General features: G+C 41.2%; 1 protein-coding gene across 1 annotated transcript; it reads right to left on the minus strand.

Annotated features, from left to right (window-relative positions):
* Window positions 1-248: 248 nt before the first annotated feature.
* On the minus strand, window positions 249-20,974 carry FBXO33 (F-box protein 33). The gene is given in 6 exon segments (XM_044435788.1): window positions 249-2,556; window positions 3,586-4,271; window positions 6,217-6,327; window positions 20,180-20,631; window positions 20,634-20,700; window positions 20,922-20,974. Coding segments are annotated over 6 exon segments (1,641 nt in total). The 3' UTR covers window positions 249-2,284.
* Window positions 20,975-20,984: the final 10 nt, after the last annotated feature.

Here is a 20,984-nt window from a genome sequence, read left to right on the forward strand (position 1 = left end):
GTACTTGCTTAACTCTTTTCCTAACATTAGTAATACAAGCATCAACATTTCGCTGGAACATCTTTAAATATTTTGTGGTAAGCTGCAATGAAGTGAGGCACACTGAAGCAACAAGCTGCAAGGGAAAAAATGCAATTCTTTACCTAGAAGATCAGCTGCTGTTTGTCCATTTTCAATAACTCATGTGTTAATTCAGAAAATGCAATATAAAATTCACCAGCAGGTAAAATGTAAAGTCAACAGAATGATAGGTGTTCACAGTCTATTTAATAGTGGGACATGGATATAAGAACACAGTTTTTTTTAGAACACATTTGATTTTGGTATCAGCTATTATTGTGAGAGATTTTCAGTATTTCTGGATTCAACACTTAAAAGATTTTATTTCATCAGTCTAACTAAGCAATATCAAATTGAACTAGCTGGTCTGGTCCTTTGCTCATTTTCTTTTTTCCTAAAATGCTCAAAAGGAAATTCCTATCTGACTTATTTCAGAATTCAAGGCTTTTGGAGTTAAGCAGTTTACAACAAAAAGGGTGATTTGTCTGCCACTAAAACTATTGCACTGATATAATAAACTATTTTACAATGCTTAATTTTAATGCTTTATTCATTGATTAAAAGAATATACATTTAACATAAACCATACAACATCAGTCATCAAATCAAACACTCAGCTGGTTTCCTTACATTTTCTGTCAGGAGATACTTTAGTCTGATCACATAAGATAAAATCTCACCACATCTGGCATATACACACACTGTGCCAGTGGATTCACTCTACTGATGTACATATAAAATCCGCATGGTATGTGCTCACTGGAGACAAAACAGCGCACACCTGTCAAAAGGTCATTTTAATATAAGATGGTAAAACCATTTGTAAAACACATATAAACTTTTCCATAAATAGAATCATATCTGGACATCTGTTGCATAAATTGTGTTTTCCAAAGCTTACAATATGGCAGCCAGGTCTCAGCACTGCTGGGCACCCACGTTGGCCACTTACTTTATTATTGCAGACTGTCCTTTAACATTAAATGCACAACATTCGTACCACTTAAAACTTGGGTCAGGTGGAAGTCTCACAGAGACCACGTCTGTACCGCGGTTGCCCTGAAACAGTTTAAATCGGCTTTTAAAGCCTCTCAGATATAACAAGATTTTAAAACATACTTCATGGAATGTTCTTCATGCATCATAGCAGCTCATACCTGTGATAGAACAAGGCTTGTATCTGTTTTCCTTTCCTTCCTTTACATTCACTATTCACAGTGAAACAGGTGCATGTTTAAGAGTTCTGAGGTTGCTGACTGAGCCACAGCACAGCTGTGTACCACAGGTCGAAATTCGACCTTATATATAACAATCTAGCAGTATCTGGCTGGCCAAAATTTGGCCTGCCCCTGCCAGCATGTGGGCACTTCTTCATTTTAATCTATTCTTTGGCAGCTGACACAGGCGCTGACAGAGAAAATCCAGTGACTTAGTTGCTAGGGATTTCACGACTAATGTTTGCAAGCAAAGTAGACTTATAAATTTATATCTAAATTATGGTTTTACCCCATCGGAGTGTATAGACAACATTTCTTTTTAAATCTGGGCCCAAAGCTAACTTGTATGGAGAAGCTGACAGACCACGAGAAAAAGAAGCTATAATTCATTTACAATGAAACTACAACTTATAGCTTTCAGAGTCAAGGAAACATCTGAAAGAGCTACACAGTGCAAGAGACTACTGCTTCATATTTTAGGAGATTGCAGCGTGGCAATATTTCATGCTTCAGATATTGTACATGAAATCAAAGCAAAGGTATACAGTAAATGGTATTGATAGTCCTGATTTTTTAAAAAGCATAAGTAGCATGCTACCAGTTTACATGACAATGACTGTGTTCAAAACTACTGGGCTATGGGTAGGAAAAACAGTTTTGGCTCCTGAGCACAAAAACTCCGACAATAGTAAAATCAGTGAAGTTGCAGAGTTACTCAGTACAAAAAGAAAGTTAGCCGGCAACCTCAGACAACCTTCAGCCACATCTGAGTTTTGTTTTGTTTTTGTAGACAAGTCCATTAACCGTGAAAGCCCTAAACGTTGCCACTTTCAGCTTCTAAACCAATACCCGACTACGTTCTTTGATCAAGAAGTAGAATATACATATATAATTCTATATAGCTAATACTGATTAAACACAGCACAAGAGGGGTTAATTCACACTACTGAAAAACATAATAGGACCCTACTTGCATATGTAACCACAGGAACTGTAAATAAAGAGAGCTAAATGCCTTCACTGAAGCTTTGCATTTCTCTGTAAAAATGACGAGTTGGCTCAGTAAAGACACTGAGTAATTCTATGTCCATGACTGCATGCCAAGGTCGACCCAATCCAAGGGATACCTGCTCAATGAGATTATGTACTGGATCCACATCCTGATCAGCCAGTTCACCTTGGTCAAAATCAATGCTTTCCTCTGTGACTTCAAGCACTTTCAAATCAGAGCCACGAAGACGAGCAATTGCAATCAGGTTGTGAGCCCAAACAGTATATCCTGAAACATAAAATCAGTCAATACAATTTTATTTGACTTCACATTTCTTCCTTTCACTTCCACACCCAAAACATGATAGCCCCACAGCAGATTTCCTCTTTCAATCTAGGAATTTTCTCGAACAGTTTCTTGTACAAACTGAGCTAAAATTTCTTGTACAAACTGAGCTCAATTTAGGGCATATTCCTATGGATTCTTAATGATGTTGGGGCAGCAGGGCAAAGGTGAGCTTGGAACTCTCAGTGCTGAGCCTGTACTCTGCCCTCCTCACAGCAGGCATGGCAACAACTGCCTCAGCTACCCTTCTGAGGACACAGCTGGGCCTTGGAGAAGAGAAAAAGCATGTGCCAGAAGTGGAGAGGGGAGGAGGCGGCTTATGCTGTTTCAAATCGGCATCCGTCTTCCCTCCCCCAGCACTTCATCTGGATGACTGAAAACAGCCAGTTGAGCAACAATGCTGACTGCAACTACACCTCACTTCATGCACTGGATGCACATAAGCCTCTGTGTTCAGAGGCTTACATACATCTGCAGTGGAGAGCACTGGATTGTGCCCTTATGTACACAGGCCAACAGATAGCGAATGTGCTGCAAACAGGCTTTTGCTGTTTAATCTATGTGAGACAGCCTCTTTCCTTTCCCATCATTTCTGGGTGCTTAGGTAAGGAAACATCTCTAATATTTCTTAGCATATAGTAAGTAGGTTCAAGTAGCTAATGATCTAAAACATACCCAGAGGTCATATACCTATGAATAAATCAGCAATGCATGACTAAAGAACAAACATTAATGGAAGTAAAGTTTCTTTCTTCCAAGACATTTTCCCCAACTGTCACTGTCCCGTGTACTGATTGAGGTAATAGTTTTCTCAATGTAATCACAAATTTATATACCAGCATAAACCTGCATTAGGAAAAATACTCAAGGATAACATTATCAAATGTATATCCATAGATTATTTGTTTGTTAATAAATTAACAAAAGTTTGTTTATGAATTAACTGTATTTTGCACCTATGGAATTGCATACCATGGACTGCCAGAAGGGAGAGCCTCGTGCACCTCCAGGCCAGTAAAACCAATGGGTCTTCTGTCCGGTTGTCGCTGAGATCTGGGAAGCCAGACATATCTATCACATCATTCATTAGTATGAAGTGAGTGAGAAACTTATCATACTGCCTAGATATGAGATCAACAACAGCTCCTGAAACGCAAGTGATGTAGCTATCAAAGTGAATCCTCTCCAGTGGGATACTGGGCTTAAGAATCCTTAACATGTCATCGCTCTTGATATCAAAAGCCATTATATAGACCCGAAGATTAGTGCTGTTGCGTGTCAGTGCCTTCCAATCCTCATCTTCTGGCATGTTCTCCAAGGACTTGTGCATTACAGAAATATTGTGAACCAGAAGAGACAGTCGATGCAAAGGCACATGGTTGCTGTCAGCCAAGACTCTTGCCATTTCTGCTGTAAAATCACAGAAATCCAAGGCGAGGGAGCGAAGACTGACAAAGCGCTCCAATTCAACTGCAGTGATAAGAGTGGTATTACCAGGGATGTGGTTGTCCAGTAAACTCAGGTGTTCCATTGTGTTGGCAATAGGATTTGAGAGAGATGACAATGATGTGGGTGTTACAATCTGAAGCATAAACCCACATGACAGCCATTTCAGTTGCCTGCTGTTACCCAATATTTCTTCAAAGAGCTGCTGTATTCTGCAAGAAGAAACACAACAAACAGTCTTAACCTTCTGTACAAGAATTTTTAAATTCAGAGCCTAGTTCAGTACACAAGCATGCAACTTAATTGCTGCCCTGAAGCACACTGCCTACAAAAGTACCTGTTCTATACCTTTGACACAAATTGTGTGACATTTTTCACATACTGTATATAAACTTGCCTGAAACTCTTGCAGAATAATTGCTCTTGTCTTTTTTGTTTTCTTTTAAAAGTATGAAAAATATTTTGCTGTTTTGAAACTGTGCATGCTAATTTATTTGTTGCCATTATTTAATAACTAGCATATACTGAGGAAAGCAATCAGCTGGCAGAAGCCCTATAAAGATGCTAGATTCTATAAAGTTTATATCTATTCCATGCACCAGAACTTTGTGCATCTCATTTAAATGATACTCTAAACTGAAATTTAGAACTGAGGCATATATGTTAGTACAAAATGCAATTTGCCACCTAATATGGGAGGGACGGTAGTTCAGTGGACCAGCACCTGCTTTGCATGCAGAAGATTCAATCCCCAGCAAATCCATTTGAGCTAGAAAAGCTCTGGAAAGCCATTGCAGCTAGATGGGCCAGTGGTGTGACTCAGATGAAGCAGGTTTCTATGTTCCTCTTAGGAACTCAACATATGAAGTGATATTTTGAAATATGAAAATCTTATCTGCGGTGCTTATTCTGTGAAAACCATTTTTCACACAACTTGACAAAGCATTCAGTCAAAGTAGTGAATGTTTAAGTGTGACTTTATACTCATACTGGAACTTTTTAAACAGCTTATTTTGAATACATACAGTAGCAACGGTGAAATCTTAGATGCTACAACCAGTAGATTTTGCTTACTGGCAATTTCAGTGCTCACTTAGATTTCAGCTATGGGGTGGCACAGAAATGTAATTGCGCAGTCACAGTCATCTGTGAAATACACCAGTCAACTTAAGTTTCCACTGGCTATGTAGTGGAATATGTGTTTCTCTAGTACTTAAACAATTACTTCACCTATTTATCTAAACCTTTTGTACCCCCAACTCTTCAGCCTGAAAAGGCTCCTACAGCAGTTTGCAAAATCAATGATAAAAGAATCGCTGCCCACCAGTCTACAATCTAAAAGGCACGATACAGAAAAGGAAAAAATGAACGGGACAGAAGGAGGACAAAATGTATCATTATTCATAACATGATTTCTTCAATTTTTAAAATCCCTGATCCTGATATAATCGAAGGAACTAGTCATGTGTACTAACTGGTGAATTTTGATGTGAATGTGCATTTCCATTCACATTAATTGCATCCAGCCAGTTCAGCAGAGCCTGGACAAGTACAGTCATGCAGGAGTAATGTGAGCACAGTTTAGTCACCCAGCTTTCTCTTGAACTTGCTGGAGTGGGGGTCACACTCTCTGAGCAGCTGTTTGAGGGGCACCCTCTCTCTGTCATTTGAATTGTGGCTTGTATAACGTAAGGTTTACCACTAAGAATTACTGGACAAAATCTTGCTTCAGCAGAGGATTGGATTTGATCCATCTTCCCTAACCCAGTGTCTTTCAGATGTGTTGGACTACAATCCCCATCATCCTAAGCCAGCATAGTTATTGGGAGTTGTACAGCCATCTGGAGGATGCCAGGTAGGGAAAGTCTGGATCTTTGAGCACTTTCTTCCTGAAATAAATGTTCTATCATTTCTTCTGGAACACAAATTACCATCGTAAAAAAAGCATTTCCTGACTATTATTTTTAAATTCTGAAAGGAGCCACATTGTATGCAAAGGAAATAGACAATTAAGAATATAAGCGATACAAATTCTCTGAAAGTGCAAACAATTTTGTTTCATACAGGTCATTAAATAGTCAGGATTATATTTCTATAAAGACACAAACAGTTTATTTGTGTTCATAATGCCATCATAATATCTGTTGGACAACTTACTGCTTAATCTTTTTTCCATCTGGATCCACTTTGCTGAGGTATGTGTTTGATATACTTCCATGTTGTTGTAGAATGCTTATATCACCAAAGAGACTTAATTTCTGAAGATTCCTATTTGAAAGAAAAAGACTTGCATAAGTGAAAGGCAACAGATTAGAAAATTTTGGGTTTGGGGGTTTTATCCCACTATGGCCACCATGTATGGGAGATTTAAATTTATCTAGGAAGGCGTTGTCCCCTTTAATAAAAATGCATACAGGACAGACAAAAAGTACTTCTACATACACTTTTCTCTCAGTACAAACCTTAGTTCATGTAGGTGCCATTCACTCCACTGGTAGCTACTAAAGAACTGTCATAACTCATAAACTGGAATGCAGAGACTATGTATATGTCACAGCTAATTCCATGTCCCAAATGAGTGCATCATTTTTTGTCAATAGGCAATCCAGATGGTTTGCCTTCCAAATGTTTTCTGAGAGGTCAGCTTTTATATCTGATCTATCAGCTCCACTTAGAAAGATCAGGCCACAATAATGTGAACATTTTAATTAGAGGCAGCAGCTAGCACCCAAGAACATCAAGCACTAGCACTATTTTTAGCTCTACTGCCTGGCACTTCCTGCCTCAGGTATTGTAGATGCTTGAAGAATGACACTGTCATTTGAACATTTTGTGCAGTTGCATAATCTCGAGATGTTGTTCACTGGAGTGCCAAACTAGACTAAGTACGCCATTGTATGTATATTTAAATGGTAAAAAGCCCTACAGTTCCCAGCATTCCCCGGGTAGCAGGGCTGGCTGGCTAATACTGGGAGTTACAGGACTTATTTTTGTCCAAACATGCATAGAACTGTGCCCTAGAGATAGCTGGTTCTATCAGTCTTCCTTGTAATGTGCAACACAATCCATGCATTCTGCTCTACCAACCCAGTCACTTCCACAGTTAGAAGGCAAAAATGGGGAGATGCTCCACATCACATGCTGCATTAGATATTACAAAGAAAAAACAGAACAGAGGTAGCAAAAGAAGTAACTCTAGACATAGTCAGACCACGGGTCCATGTAGCTCAGTACTGACCGGAAAGTTGTTTGCTGAACTGCAGAGTTAAGTTGGCCATCCTTTCCCCCACAACACAAACAGTACAGCAGAGCAGATTCAATGAACCTAGCACTCTCCAGATGTGTTGGACTAACAGCTCCCATCATCCCACTTCAGCTTGCAGAATAGTTTCCATTCAATTCACACAGAAGACATTTTCCTATGAGGCAGGAGCTAGACTTGGTGAATGCTGCAATTCTTTCAACTTTATAAAATCATAAACAATCAGGTCTTAAAAATTAAGCAATTGAGTCTACCCATGAAACCATTTGAATCAAAGGCAACAATAGCCTAATGTAGGACATTATGTGCACAGTTTATGAATAATACTTTCCAGGCTGCATTAGGCTTGTATTTGAGCTTCAGAGCAATTTCTGGAACTGCTTGGAGAACTCTGTGTTCCATATTATGTCCTAGATCTTTCAAACACTATTAATGCTGTACAGCCATACTTTATGAACAGAAATCAAGTAAGGCTGTTAATACCTTGGTCAGCAAATAATTTCTAATAAGGCCATATTTTCAACGAACCAATGGCTCATTGGCTGGTCTTGTGATGCAATAAGCCATGGAGGCTATGAAGCCACTATGGCTTAGCATGCCGTTTCAACCCAGTGCTCTTCCCATGGGGTGGTTGCTTGTGGCATGTTGTAGAGTTTGCTTAACCCTCCACAGCTTAGTATGTCATCTGAACTCAGACTCTAATTTCTCAAGACATACAGCAACAGTGGTCAAGAACTTTTGCTTTCCCTCTACCCCGCAGATATAGTTGTTGCTTAGCAACAGATCTGTAAGCACTTCATCCTGATAATTTGTTCCAATACTTGCTCCCACTGTTTGACTGATAAGTCAACCCAGCCCACACGCCACAGTACCCTTCTGCAGCTACCATTCTCACTGTACACAGGCTCCTCCTCTAAGCCACTTCATTTATAGCCATCCCCACCTGGGACAGGGATAATTTTCAACTCCAAAATGGCCCTGCATCTACTTTAGCAGCCAGCTTTCTCAGGGTGCTTGCACCATCCCTGCTTTTCTCACAGGGAGCCCAGCACTCAAGGCTCCCAGCCCTGGTAGGCTTCAATCCAAGCTGCAAGACACAGGGAGTAAATCTGCATATGAAATTAAGGATGTTTTGCTAGGGAGTCAGAGATGAAGTATTTTAATCAATCTCTAGAGCAGGAAATTCTCCCCAACATAAGGCATGACAACCTCTTCCCCTGGTTTTGTAAGCAGCTGCTGCTCCAAGAATTTAAGTGCACTCCCGAAAGAAAAGATGCACACCCTGAAGAAGGAGACTGTAATTCTTTGAGCAAAAACTGGGGCTCTTTGAGCATGGATGGAGCGTTCACAGGAGTTGAGAAGGGTGTCAGAGACATGAAAGGAAGGGATCAAGTAAGAGCACTGGTGGGCTTGGCTGCAGCTAATGCCCAAGCAAAGGGAGGAGAGAGAGGGAGAGGGAGGGAGGGAGAGGGGGAGAGAGAGAGAGAGAGAGACTACAGCAGGTCAAGAGAAGTTTATAAGCTGCACAAGCAGGCTCTTGAGTAGTGCAGGGGGAAATAACAGGCATGATGGAGAGCTGATCAAAGCATAAACATTGGCTAGCTGCAAAGAGGACTGAAAGAAAGGAAGATAGCAATATAGCCAACACACCAATGAAAAAGATGGTGATACAGTAAGCAACCAACCATGGGACACTGTCTCTACCACAAATAATATGGATATGTGCCACCACCCACTGGAGGACTGGAGAGAAGGCAGGAATCATCTGTTGTCTGTCCCTGCAAAGAAGTCCTGCTACATGGCTTATTAACTCAAAAGGCTTCATGTACTATGTGAACCCACCAATTGAGACCAGACAGAGACCAGGGACACTCTTTTTTCAGCATGATCAATGGCAAATGCTTTAGCAGCATCCTTCTTCCTCTAGCTGCCTCTGCTGCTTCCTACTGTTTTCCTGGGTTTTGGCTTGTACAGAGGAGTGACCAGCTCATTTCCCAACAAGCGTTATAGCCAAGTTTTTTCTTACTGGGTATATGCTGTAGAGAACACTTTGCCTGTGCCTTGACTCAGGAGAAAGTGGCTGAACAGGTTGTAAGAATACATGAGCTTGCATCTGTATTCAGATCCAGATAGAAAGTATCTATAATGGACTTGACAACTTTAGACCCGACTCCCATCAGCCACAGCCAGTGCAGCCAGTGGTATGAGATAAGGGGAGTCGTAGGACAAAATACCTGAAGGATAATAAGTTGCCCGATCCTACTTTAAGAATTATATTTGATCCTTGGGTTCCTAGTTGCCTATTCCCTATATTAATATAGCCACTGAAATAAAAATTAATATATTATTAACACCTTACTATTAATAACTAGGTAAAACAGAACTGAAACTGCTTGGTTTATCTTATTGCCATTAATTTACATATATAGCTAAGGTTAATGTTCCTAACTCATCAAGAACATCCAAATGTTGATACTGTGACCTACTACACTTTTGTAGTTGAAACCTAGACAAGCACTTTGGCTATTTTTAACATTACACATCTATCTGATAACAGCTGGAAATGAATATAAAGGTACTACATGCAACTAATTCAGCTATATATTTATATGCACTGTGGTTTATACAAAATAGCTATGTACCAGAAAGCATTACTCAATTAATCAGAAAGACTGTAAACACAGGAAAATATATCATTTAAACCACCTAAAAATACAGCAGTAACAGCAAATACCACAGTGGCAAGACTTTCCAAAAAGGATAGAAAGATACTAGAACGTTTCTTAGTGTGTAGTATGAAGCTAACTTTTTACTGATAACCTAAATATCTACTAAGTTAAAGGATATTTACATAGAGTGCTTAAAAATATTAATAACCATGTGACAGCAATCTCATATTCTTAGGTGAAAATCTATAACATTTCACATTGTTCAAAACAGTGAAATGGTTTGTCAGTTATTCCCAAATTTGAGAGAGAGAGAGAGAGAGAGAGAGAGAGAGGGAGGGAGGGAGGGAGGGAGGACATGCACACATGCAAAAGGTGATAGTGAGTTTTTAATGAAGCTTTTCCTCAGAATACAAAAAAATATGTTAGCAAGATTATATTTGCAACGCAACATTTGGGGTACATCATTCTCTATTCTGTCTGCCATATCACTGCTTTCACAGAATCATAGAGTTGGAAGGGGCCAAGAAGGCCATCACATCCAATTCCCTGCCCAAATTAAAGCAGCCCTAACAGATACCTGTCCCGCTGCATCTGGAATGCCTCCAGTGTGGAGGGCTCACAACTTTGCTAGGTAATTGGTTCCATTGTTATAATGTTCTAGCAGTCCGGAAGTTTTTCCTGACATTCAGCCAGAATCTGGTTTCCTGTAGCTTTAGCCCAGTATTCCATGTCCTAAAGTCTGGGATGAGGGGAAAGAGATCTCAGTCCTCTTTTCTATAACATGCCTTCAAATACTTAAACATAGAAAACAAAGAAAAAAAATGAGTCCGAAGGGGCCTCTAGGACCATCTACTCTGCTATCACATATCACCTCAGTCTTCTCTTCCCCCCAGTCTTTCAGCCTTCCCTCACAGGCTTTGTTTCCAGTCTCCTGACCATATTTACTCTTTGAACCTCCTCTTCTGGACCTTTTCCAGCTTGTCTGCATCTTTCTGAAACCATGGTGCCCAGAATTGAACAAAGTACTTCAACTGAGGCCTAACCAGTGTTGACCATAGGGAACCTAGAACTTCACATGATTTGGAAGTGATAACTTCTATTAACGCAGTCCAAAATTCAGAGAGTAATCTACAATTCCAAGTTTCTTCTCACTTTTAGATTTTTTTTGAGCCAAGTACTTCCTATCTTGTTGTAACTATGCCTTTTGTTTCACTTTCCTAGATGCAGAAACTTGCATTTGTCCCAGTTAAATTTCATTCTGTTGTTTTCAACCCCGTACTCCCACCTATCAAGATTGTTTTGAATTTTGTTTCTGCCCCCAGGGTATTAGCTATCCCACCTAATTTTGTGCCATTTGCACAATAAGCATGCCTGCACTTCCTCATCCAAATCATTAATAAAAATGTTGAAGAGCACTTGTCCCAGGACTGAACCTGCAGTACTCCATTTGTAATCTCTCCCAGTTAGAGATGATGTGATTGATATGCTCTTCGGTTCAGACAACACAAAAAAGCTATGGTGATTTTTTTACCATTGTTTGATCGTCATGTTATCTGAACCCAGTTGTGGCTATTTCACTTTGTAAAATTTGGACTTTAGAATCCACCATGATAAGCAGCAAAAGTATGTTCTATAGTTTCTCTGTACCAGCATGGCTTTTCATGTTTTCTGAACCCACAGTCATGGTTTCCATAGTCATGGTATGCAACTAGCAGAGTCCACTGGAAATAGTGGTAACTGCAGGAGTTTATTTATTTTATTATTATTTTTTAAATTTAACTTCTATGCTGCCCAACAACCAAAGCTTTCTGCAACCGCTGCTCCAACCATCTAGCCTCTATGTGTAAACCAATGAGAAAGAAGCAGGAAGCACAGGCAAGAAGCAATGCCTTGGGACTGAATTTCAGGCACAGTGGCTGATTCGATACATGCCAACATGTATTGCATCAGGAGGACTGAGCAGGAAAGATGGAAATCATGATAAAGTAAAAACAACTTGATTGTCTATAAAAAGGGAAAGGTTTCCCCTTGACATTAAAGTCCAGTCATGTCTGACTCTAGGAGGCAGTGCTCATCTTCGTTTCCTAGCCGAGGGAGCCAGCGTTTGTCTGTAGACAGTCTCCGTGGTCATGTGGCCAGCGTGACTGCACACCAAAGTGCACGGAATGCTGTAACTTTCCCACCGAAGTGGTACCTTTTTATCTACTTGCATTTGTATGCTTTCAAACTGCAAAGCTGACAAAAGCTGGGAAGGAGCAACGGGAACTCACCCCATTGTGCTGATTTGAACCGGCAACCTTTCGATCAACCAGCCCAGCAGCACGGCAGTTTAAACCACTGTGCCACCTGCACTGTAAAAAGTTGCAAACCATGGTGACCATGCAGGGTTGCTTATTGTGTGAACACAGCCTTTGAGTCTGATTCTGTAGTCAACTATGGATGCATCTGATAGTTTTCCCATATAGCCCAATTTAGCTAGTTTGCTAATCAGGATATCACGGGACGCTTTGTCAAAAGCGTTAAGTCAAGACAGATTATGTCCACAGCATTCCCACAGTCCCTCAGGGAGGTTACCCAATCAAAAAAATGAAATCAGATTAGTCTGGCAGGATTTGTCCTGGAGGATTTCATGTCAGCTTCTAGTAATCATTGCATTGTTTTCAAAGTGTTTGCAGAATTATCATTTTATAATCTGCTCCAGAATTTTCCCAGGTTTGTACTTCTTTTTTTTCTTTCTTGAAGACAGGGACAATATTAGTCCTTCTTCAGTCATCTGGCACTTTCCCTGTCCTCCCTGATTTCTCAAATGTAACAGACACTGGTTCTGAGATTTCTTCTGCTAGTTCCTTTACTACTCTAGGATAGAGTTCATCAGTCCCTGGAGATTTGAACTTATTCAGCCCGACCAGATGATCCTTGACCATATGACTATCAGTCTTGAGCTGCCATCCTGCTCCTTCAACTTGTACTTTCCCTTTACCAGGAAGGTCATAGATCTTCTTTTGGGAGAAGACTGAGCCAAAGCAGGAATTGAGCACGTCTGCCTTTTCTCTGCCACCTGTTATCATTTTCCCATCCACACTGAGTAGCTGAACTCACATTTCTTTTTTCTGTCTTTTACTTTGGACCTATTTGAACAAAGCCTTTTTTCCCTTGCTAGCTTCAGTTCATTCCTAGCTTTAGCTTTCCTGACCCCATCCATGCAATTCCATGCTCCCTGCCTCTATTCTTCCTTTGTAGGCTGGCCTTTCTTCACTTCCTAAACATTTTTTTGCTGTCAGATCATCTCTAAGCTTTTTGTGAAGCCACATGGGTTTCTCCTGTTATCTTCAACTCCTTTTCCTTGTTGCAATTGTTTGTGATTGTGCCTTTAGAATTCTCTTTTTTAAAAGTTCCAACCACTGTGGGTTCCTTTTCTCATTAGAGTTGCTTGAAGTCCCCCATAACAATGATATCATGCTTCCTGGCAATTTGCTTTTCAAAAGTTTCATCCTTGTCTCTTTGACTGGGTGGTCAATAATAGAATCCAACTGCTGTCAGTCTTTTAGTCCTTGCTCCATTTATATTAATCCAGATGCTCTTGACAGGGCTACTAAACTCATCCTCCTGTTTTCGTGCAGATATATGTATCTTTAACATTTAGTGTGACTAAACCTCCCTTTTCATTCCTTCTGTTCTTCTTGAACAAGTTATATCCTTCAATTTTTGAATTTTAGTCTTGGGAGTTATCCCACCAAGTTCCAGTTATGCCTCCTGTATTAAGAGTTCAAGTTCATGATGTTTACTTTCCATACACTGGGCAAGTGCAAGTGCGCTAAGCTATAGTCTTACTTGGTTAATGCCCTTGTCAGTTTCAGCTGTCTCATGCTACCAGACTGATGAAGCAAGGCTGTATGTAGGCTACGTTGCCAACGATTGACAGCTGTAGGGGAAATTTGCAATGTATTTCCCCTCCTCTTACTACCCAGCCTTGAAATAAAATATTTTCCCATCAAATATTTTCACACTAAAAATGCACAGATTACACAGAGAGTTGAAAAAAGAAATGTTAAAGGTGACAGCACAGGATGAAATGGGATACCTCCTTCAGTGTGGGCTGCATTCACTGCACCCCTTTCAGCCTCCTTCTCAGGTTTGTATAACTGCTTTCTGGGAAGCACAGTAATGGCTCTGAAAAGGAGCTATGTAAGATCTCACCTTTGCGGATTAACTTGAAATTCTGGAAAATGTAAAAAAAGATAAAGGGCATTGAGAAGTTGTTAGTTCAACATTAGAAACTGAGAGTAACTAAGGGGAAGATATTAAGCCTTTTGTAACACCTACTCTGCTGTTTTTTTCCTTCACAGATGCTTTCCAGCTGACAGCTGTGCAACTAACAGCTGTCAGCTGTTTGTAATTTAGCCTATATATAGTCTTGTCTCATCTTTTTAATAGTGTCTTGACAGATGAAACTGGCAAGGGCATTAACTAGGAAAATCTGTATGTATCTGAAAGCTGTAGGAATGCATGGGCACAACTTCGGAGAACTGATAAAAAAAGATGATGAAAAATAAGAACTTGTGCACATTTCTGGAAACAAAAGAAAAAAAATGATTAGCCCCTGATTGCACTTTTCTGAAACTCTGGAAAAATAAATATCAGTGAATAAAAAGGAGTTGTGATTAGAATAGAGCCAGGAAACAAGACAGGTTGTGCTACAAGGAGACACTGGGTGGAGGACCAAGAGGGAGAACAGCCCCTGGTGAGCCTGATCATCTGTCAGGCGTACTGAGGGTTGCTGGGCAAACAATCCTCACTGCATAACATATTCACAGGGTGGGCTGTGCTAGCTCTCCCCATGTCGTGATGCCACTGCATTACGTGGGTGGACTACAGCCAACAGGGCTATCAGAGTACTAAATACAAAGACCTCTCAAGATCTTTAAACAAGGTAAGCAGAAAAACATAAACAGACTAATCTGTGAATGGACCTCAATAGTTGTTATCCCTAAATCTTTAACTACATTGTTCTTCAAAATGTTCTGCTTTTCTGCAGAGAATTTGGTTCTTCACTTGAGCAGAAGAAATTCGCCTCCTATCTATTTCGATCCAGAATTCTATTCTGAGGTCAAAGTTTTCTGGATATTCAGTTGTAAAATATGGAATTTATTTCCCTGTCGTTATAACTTCTTGATTAATTATATGTGAGCACTTGAATTTTTGAGCCTTGCACATCAGGCCACTTGTGTTAGACACCCTAACTGATGAAACAAAGTTTTGAAATGTCTATACTTGCATTCATATATTCTCAAGATACAGTTTTTGCAAAATTTTCTCTGCCCTTTATGTAAAATGGGATCGAGGAAGTTGTAGAATTTTCTGAAGAGTGACAAACTCAACCATGTTATCATGAACCTGAGCAAATTACACATTTTTACTCTCCATGTCATAGCTGAAGAATGCTTAGCTTGCAAGGTATTTTAAACTATGAGTTTGTGCAATTAAATATGCCATTTTACTTGATATTATTACATGGGAAAAAATTAAGCTGCCAACATTCTAATATAATACTGTGATGATACAAGAATTTTCCAGTGTTCTGAAACACACTGGAAACACTCCACAAGAAGTGTTTGTTGCTAGGTTTATCAGTCAATGTGCTTCTCCTGTGCTCATTTTGTTCTAAGGGTTCAGATAGCAATAATGCCTTACCTTTTAGAAAAGTACTGATGCTAAGATGCCTTTTCAGCCTTCTTTCTTAGCTTTCTCAGTTTTGTTAAACATATGCTTTCACAGGTTAGCATCACTTATCCTGCACAGGTCAAAACCAGGCATAAATTCCCCAAGATACAAATGTGAGAAACATAGATAATTGTTGGCAGTAGCAACTGAAGAAAGGAAGAATTAGTTTACCATCTTTATTTTAGAAACTGCTCATATTTGAAAACCAGAGCTTCAGAAAAATATCCTAGAGTTACCATTCTCAAACCAATTAAAACAACACATTTTCAGCTGTGAACAATGTAACTGTTGCAAGAACCTACTGAATACCTCCCCACCTTCTACTGGCAAAAAGAAAGAGAACTTTTTAAACTTCCCAATGGATACAGTTCTTTCACCATTTGATTTCCAAGCATTCAATCTTAAAACAATGTTAGAAGGAAATTGTTCAGTTCCAGTTTGGCTTACACGCAGAAGAACAAAACCTATAACTATGCTTGTCCTCCAGTCCTCACACGCATACAATTGGTTCTTCCTGACCAACAAAAACCAAACTTAGAGAACAACATGGGGAGTGGGGAACATTCAAGCCTGCGCATGGTCCTCCAGATGTTGTTTAACTGTCACGCCCATTAGCACTAGCCATCATAGCCAATTGTGTCAGATAACAAAAATTACAGTCCAACAATTAGAAGGCCACAAGTTGCCCGCTCCTGCTCTAACACTAAACCATGGTTTGGCTTTACATGTAAACCAACCCACTGTTTGTTACTTTTCAGCAATTCTGTTTAGATTTTTATTATTACCCCAACATACCAAAACACATCCACACATGGAAATAAGATTTCCTTAGCAGACTTTTTTGTCAGATGAGGATTTGTTCATACACCAAGGTACTGCATGTTCAGATTGTTTTGAATATCCACATCCACTAATCAGGAGTACTGTTTACACAGCACCCACACAAAAGCAACACAAAATTGATGCAGGCACACAGCCTACATATGCATTTCCTTTCAGCACTGTACACTTGAGGTGAGGCTTTCTATTTGCCCCGTAATGAAATAAGATTTTTCATTTCTATCCACTATCTGGGGCCACACTTAAGTTATCACCCACATTGCCCAACAAATGGTCCAAGGACACATGATATGCCTAAAGCCAACCAAGCTGGCCCTGAATAGGAGACTACCCAGGAACCATACGTACAACACTCTTCTCAGGACAGGCAACTTCTGAAAAGCATAAGCAAAATAATAAACAGAATTGCTAGAGGATTTTTTTCCCTACAGTGCTTGCCTACATATTTAACGCAAAAGTACAATTCATTGTGTTCCATAGGGGTTGCTTCCAAGTAAGTTGATACAGTTGTAATCTTAAAATTTCTTCAGAAATTGCCTTTGCAGAACATACCTATTTTCCCTTAGAAAATAAGAGAATGAATAGGGAAAGATCAAAACCACCTACAACAGTACTTATTGGGGGAAGTAAACTTCACATCTTTCACTAGGAAAAGGAAAAGTCAAGTATATTTGTAGGATTTAATTTTCTCTGAACATTTATGAAATGAAAAGCTATTCCTACTGCTCTTCAACTCTGTCTGCATTTCATTATAACAATAAATGAAACATGTATGAATGTTTAACAGTAGCAGAGAAAACATACACTAGGGACCTGATCAAACACCAGCCAGTTGGCAATTAGTTTTTGCTCACACCCTAGCCTAGCAATCCTCCTTAGAGGTTTGTGCCCCGATTAGTTACCTAAGTACTCATTATGTGTAAATGCATCTAATGAAGACCTGATTCTCTCTTTCTGTAAGGCAAAGCTGCTTTGGAAGGAGACAGTGTTTCAAGCAGGAAACAAACCCTTTCCCATACCAACTATATTTCCTCTTGAAGTCACCCCGAGCCAGAAATAAGCAGTTTCAGAATACAGGGTTCCAGAAATAAATGTGTTTGTGTGAACTTCTCAGTGGAACTGTGCAGTAGTAAAGGGAACATGGAAAAGGCAGTATGAAGCAGGAGGATGGTCAGAAGAGAAGGGGATAAGCATCCATTTGCTTCTCAACTCAGAAATGAAGGTGCATTTTATTAGGTGATGCACACTTCAAGGCTTTGTTGCAGGTCTTTGTGTGTAACATGCAGATGTTCTGAAAGTTACAAGGTTAATCGCTTTATTATATTATTACTGAGTGCATCTGACAGTACTTTCTGACAGTTATGTATATTCACAGAAATACTTTCTGAAGAAACAGGATTGCCTCTGCAATCTCAACAGCTGCAGCAGCATTACTGGTGTGAACTTTACAGAATAACTGCTTTGGTTCCGGGAAAAATAGAGCTACATAAACAACACAGGCGATGTCTTTTATGCAAACAGAATTTCAAGAGCTAAACAACAGGGGTGGGCAAATAGAAGGCAATCCATGTGCTTAATAGTACCCAGAACCAGCTATAAGATATACATGATCCTTGTAATAACATGTTGTTTCCACACCCCAGATACTACAAAACTGGGAGAAAGCATACACTCCATGAATTCCTCTATTTTCCTCAATGGAAACAATAACATAAAGTCAGTGAAGAGCTGGAGGCACTGTTATCTCTGCCGAGTGATTTAGTCCAGCTGTGGGACCTGATTAGCCAGCTGAGTGGAGGACACTGCTGAGGTCCAACTTTCCTGTAGCTTTAGCAGGCTGCTATTTGAGATGACCCCACCTAGCCAAGCCAGACCTAATGGCTGCTTCCTCAGTTTAATGGCTTACTATTATTTGTTCTCTGCTGCCTCTCTTTTTCTGCTTTGTGGTTTGCTCCTTCAATGGGTTTACTCCATATTGAAAAGACTATTTCACCTCTTTACAGCAGGCTGCTTTTCCATGAGTGAAACCTAAGTAAAAACATGAAGTGACAAAAAACCCTAACAGGAGATAATTAAATGAATTTATTAATGTGGCAAGATATAATCTGCAATCTCCTGACTCACAGTTCACGCTTGTTTCACTATCCATGTGTCTACATGACCTCATGTGACAAAAGCTAGTACATCATAGTACCTGAGAGACTGAGAAGGAAGCTTGGGAATCTCTAGTTCAGATTTTACCACATCTCCTATTTGCTGTTCCAACTGTGGTACTTTAATATTCTGAGTAATGACTTAAGTGGACATAACATAGGAAGGTTTTCTTTCCATACTGGAAATTAAGACATATAGACTACAAATTATGCTTATATGTTGAACTGGCTTTGCAAAAGTGGCCATGGGGGGTATAACACATAATCTCTTTTTCAAAAGGACATTACAGTCTGCTTTGAGGAAGAGAGAACAAGATTAGCATGGATAGAAACAAATATCTGTATAGTCCTGGAGCATGGCTGCTCAAATCAGGATTCTTAATTATATGATGTTGGAAGAGTGAGGATCCTGGGCCCCTTGAGAGGGATTGTATTATAATAACAATGCATACAAACTCAAAAGATGAACATACTGTTAACACTTGGTCAAATGACAAACAGTGCTTCTTTCACTGAGGACAAATTCTTATACTTCTGATGGGTTATCACTTGTAAAATAAAAGGTGTTCCTTTCCCTACCCTTATCTAAATCTGTAACAAGCCAAAGCAGAAAATTTAAAGGCTGTCCCTAGCACAGCTTTCCCTAACCTGGATGCTAGGAGCTGTAGCCCAACCGATCTAGGGGGCAGCAGGTTAGGAAAGGTTCCCCTAGCATCTGATCTCAGAGTTGTACCTTAGCACCAGATATTGAAGCATCCATTATTAACATGGATGCCACAAAGTCAGTTTTTCCCATTTGGGATGCTCCCATTTGCTAGCCTTCTCCAAGCAGGTACCCTCCAGAAGTTTTGAACTTCAGCTATCACCAGCCAATGGGCAGGAATGCTGGAAACAGTAGTTCAAAGCATTTGGTGGGCATCCACTTGGGGGAAGGCCAGTACGGACACTTTGGAATGGCTATGTATGAAACATCAGTCTTTCATCAGCTGTTGGATTAGGAGTCAGAACAACTAGCATTCTTTTGTTGTAACATCTGGCAAGCATCAAGAATAGGAGGCACCTGGCAAATAAAACTTTACTCTGCCTAAAACACCTTCTTTTATGTGACACCACAAAACCAAGCTTCCCTACAATACTTGATGTGCCTGGGTAGGAGATACACTCATCCCAGCAGGGATCGTTTCTGCTATTGTGTGCATGCGGAATAGACTTCGGTATATCCCCCAGCCCAGCAAGACGGGTTCATCTTTAACTGATGGGTGACACAAAGTAATTCAACAAGTGGCGGTTCCCCCACATACACGACTCCACAAGTTGAGATCCTCCCTGTCATTCAGCTGTTTATAAGCTCCTGCACGAGAATCTGAAGGAGCAATCCGGAAGGGCGGAGCGGAGAGGGTTAATCAACCCGTTTCTTTGTTTTTCCTCCGAAAAGGCTACCGACGGGTTTTGCTCGCTTCCATGGCACCCCTTACCTGTTGTTGCGGACGCTGTTTAACACGCACAGCACAAGCTCCAAGTAGGTCCTCAGCAGCTCCAGCCAACGAGGACAGAGCGGCGCTTCTCCCTCCGCCGCCGCCGCCGCCGCGGCCGTCGCTTCTTCGCAGACCCCGCTGACGCCTCCTCCGCCGCCGCCGCCGCCGCCGCCGCCGCTGGGGTAGTTGTCGGCGGCGAACTGGACACGGAGCTCGCGCACGAACCAGCCGCACTTGCGCATGAGGAAGTCGAGGCGCGGGCGCTCGGCCGGGCAGACGCGCAAACTGAGGCGCAGCCGGGGCCACAGGGCCGGGTAGAAGAGGCACTCGCGCCAGTGCGAGCAGGCGGCCGAGGCCCGCAGCCGGTCCGGGGCCGCCAGGAACGAGAAGATGTGAACCACCAGCTCGCTGGGCAGGGAGCCGGCGCCCACCGACCCCCCGCACACCGACGACATCGCCGGCCCAGCCGCCGGCGGCCGCAGCCCCGGCCCCGGCCCCGGCCCCGGCCTCCCCTCCGGCTCCTGCGACAAAAACAACAACATCAATGACAAGGCGGAGGGAGGCGGGGCGGGACCGGACGGGACTCTGCTGCTGCCGGAGCCAACCAGCGCTCCCAGCCGCAGGGGGAGAGTGAGACGTACCATTGGGCTCCGGGGTGGGTGAGGGACGGGATGGGGTGGAGCACACCAACGACCGCGCCAGAAAGGAAAAGAAGAAAGCCGTGCTAGCAGAGCGTACCAACACGTGCTCTATCGGCGGGGGTGGAGGGCACGGCTGCTTTTTATGATTCAGCATTCAGAAGAAG

The sequence above is a fragment of the Varanus komodoensis genome, unplaced genomic scaffold, assembly GCF_004798865.1.
Source record: "Varanus komodoensis strain SLA01 unplaced genomic scaffold, ASM479886v1 scaffold3, whole genome shotgun sequence".
Lineage (NCBI taxonomy): Eukaryota > Metazoa > Chordata > Lepidosauria > Squamata > Varanidae > Varanus > Varanus komodoensis.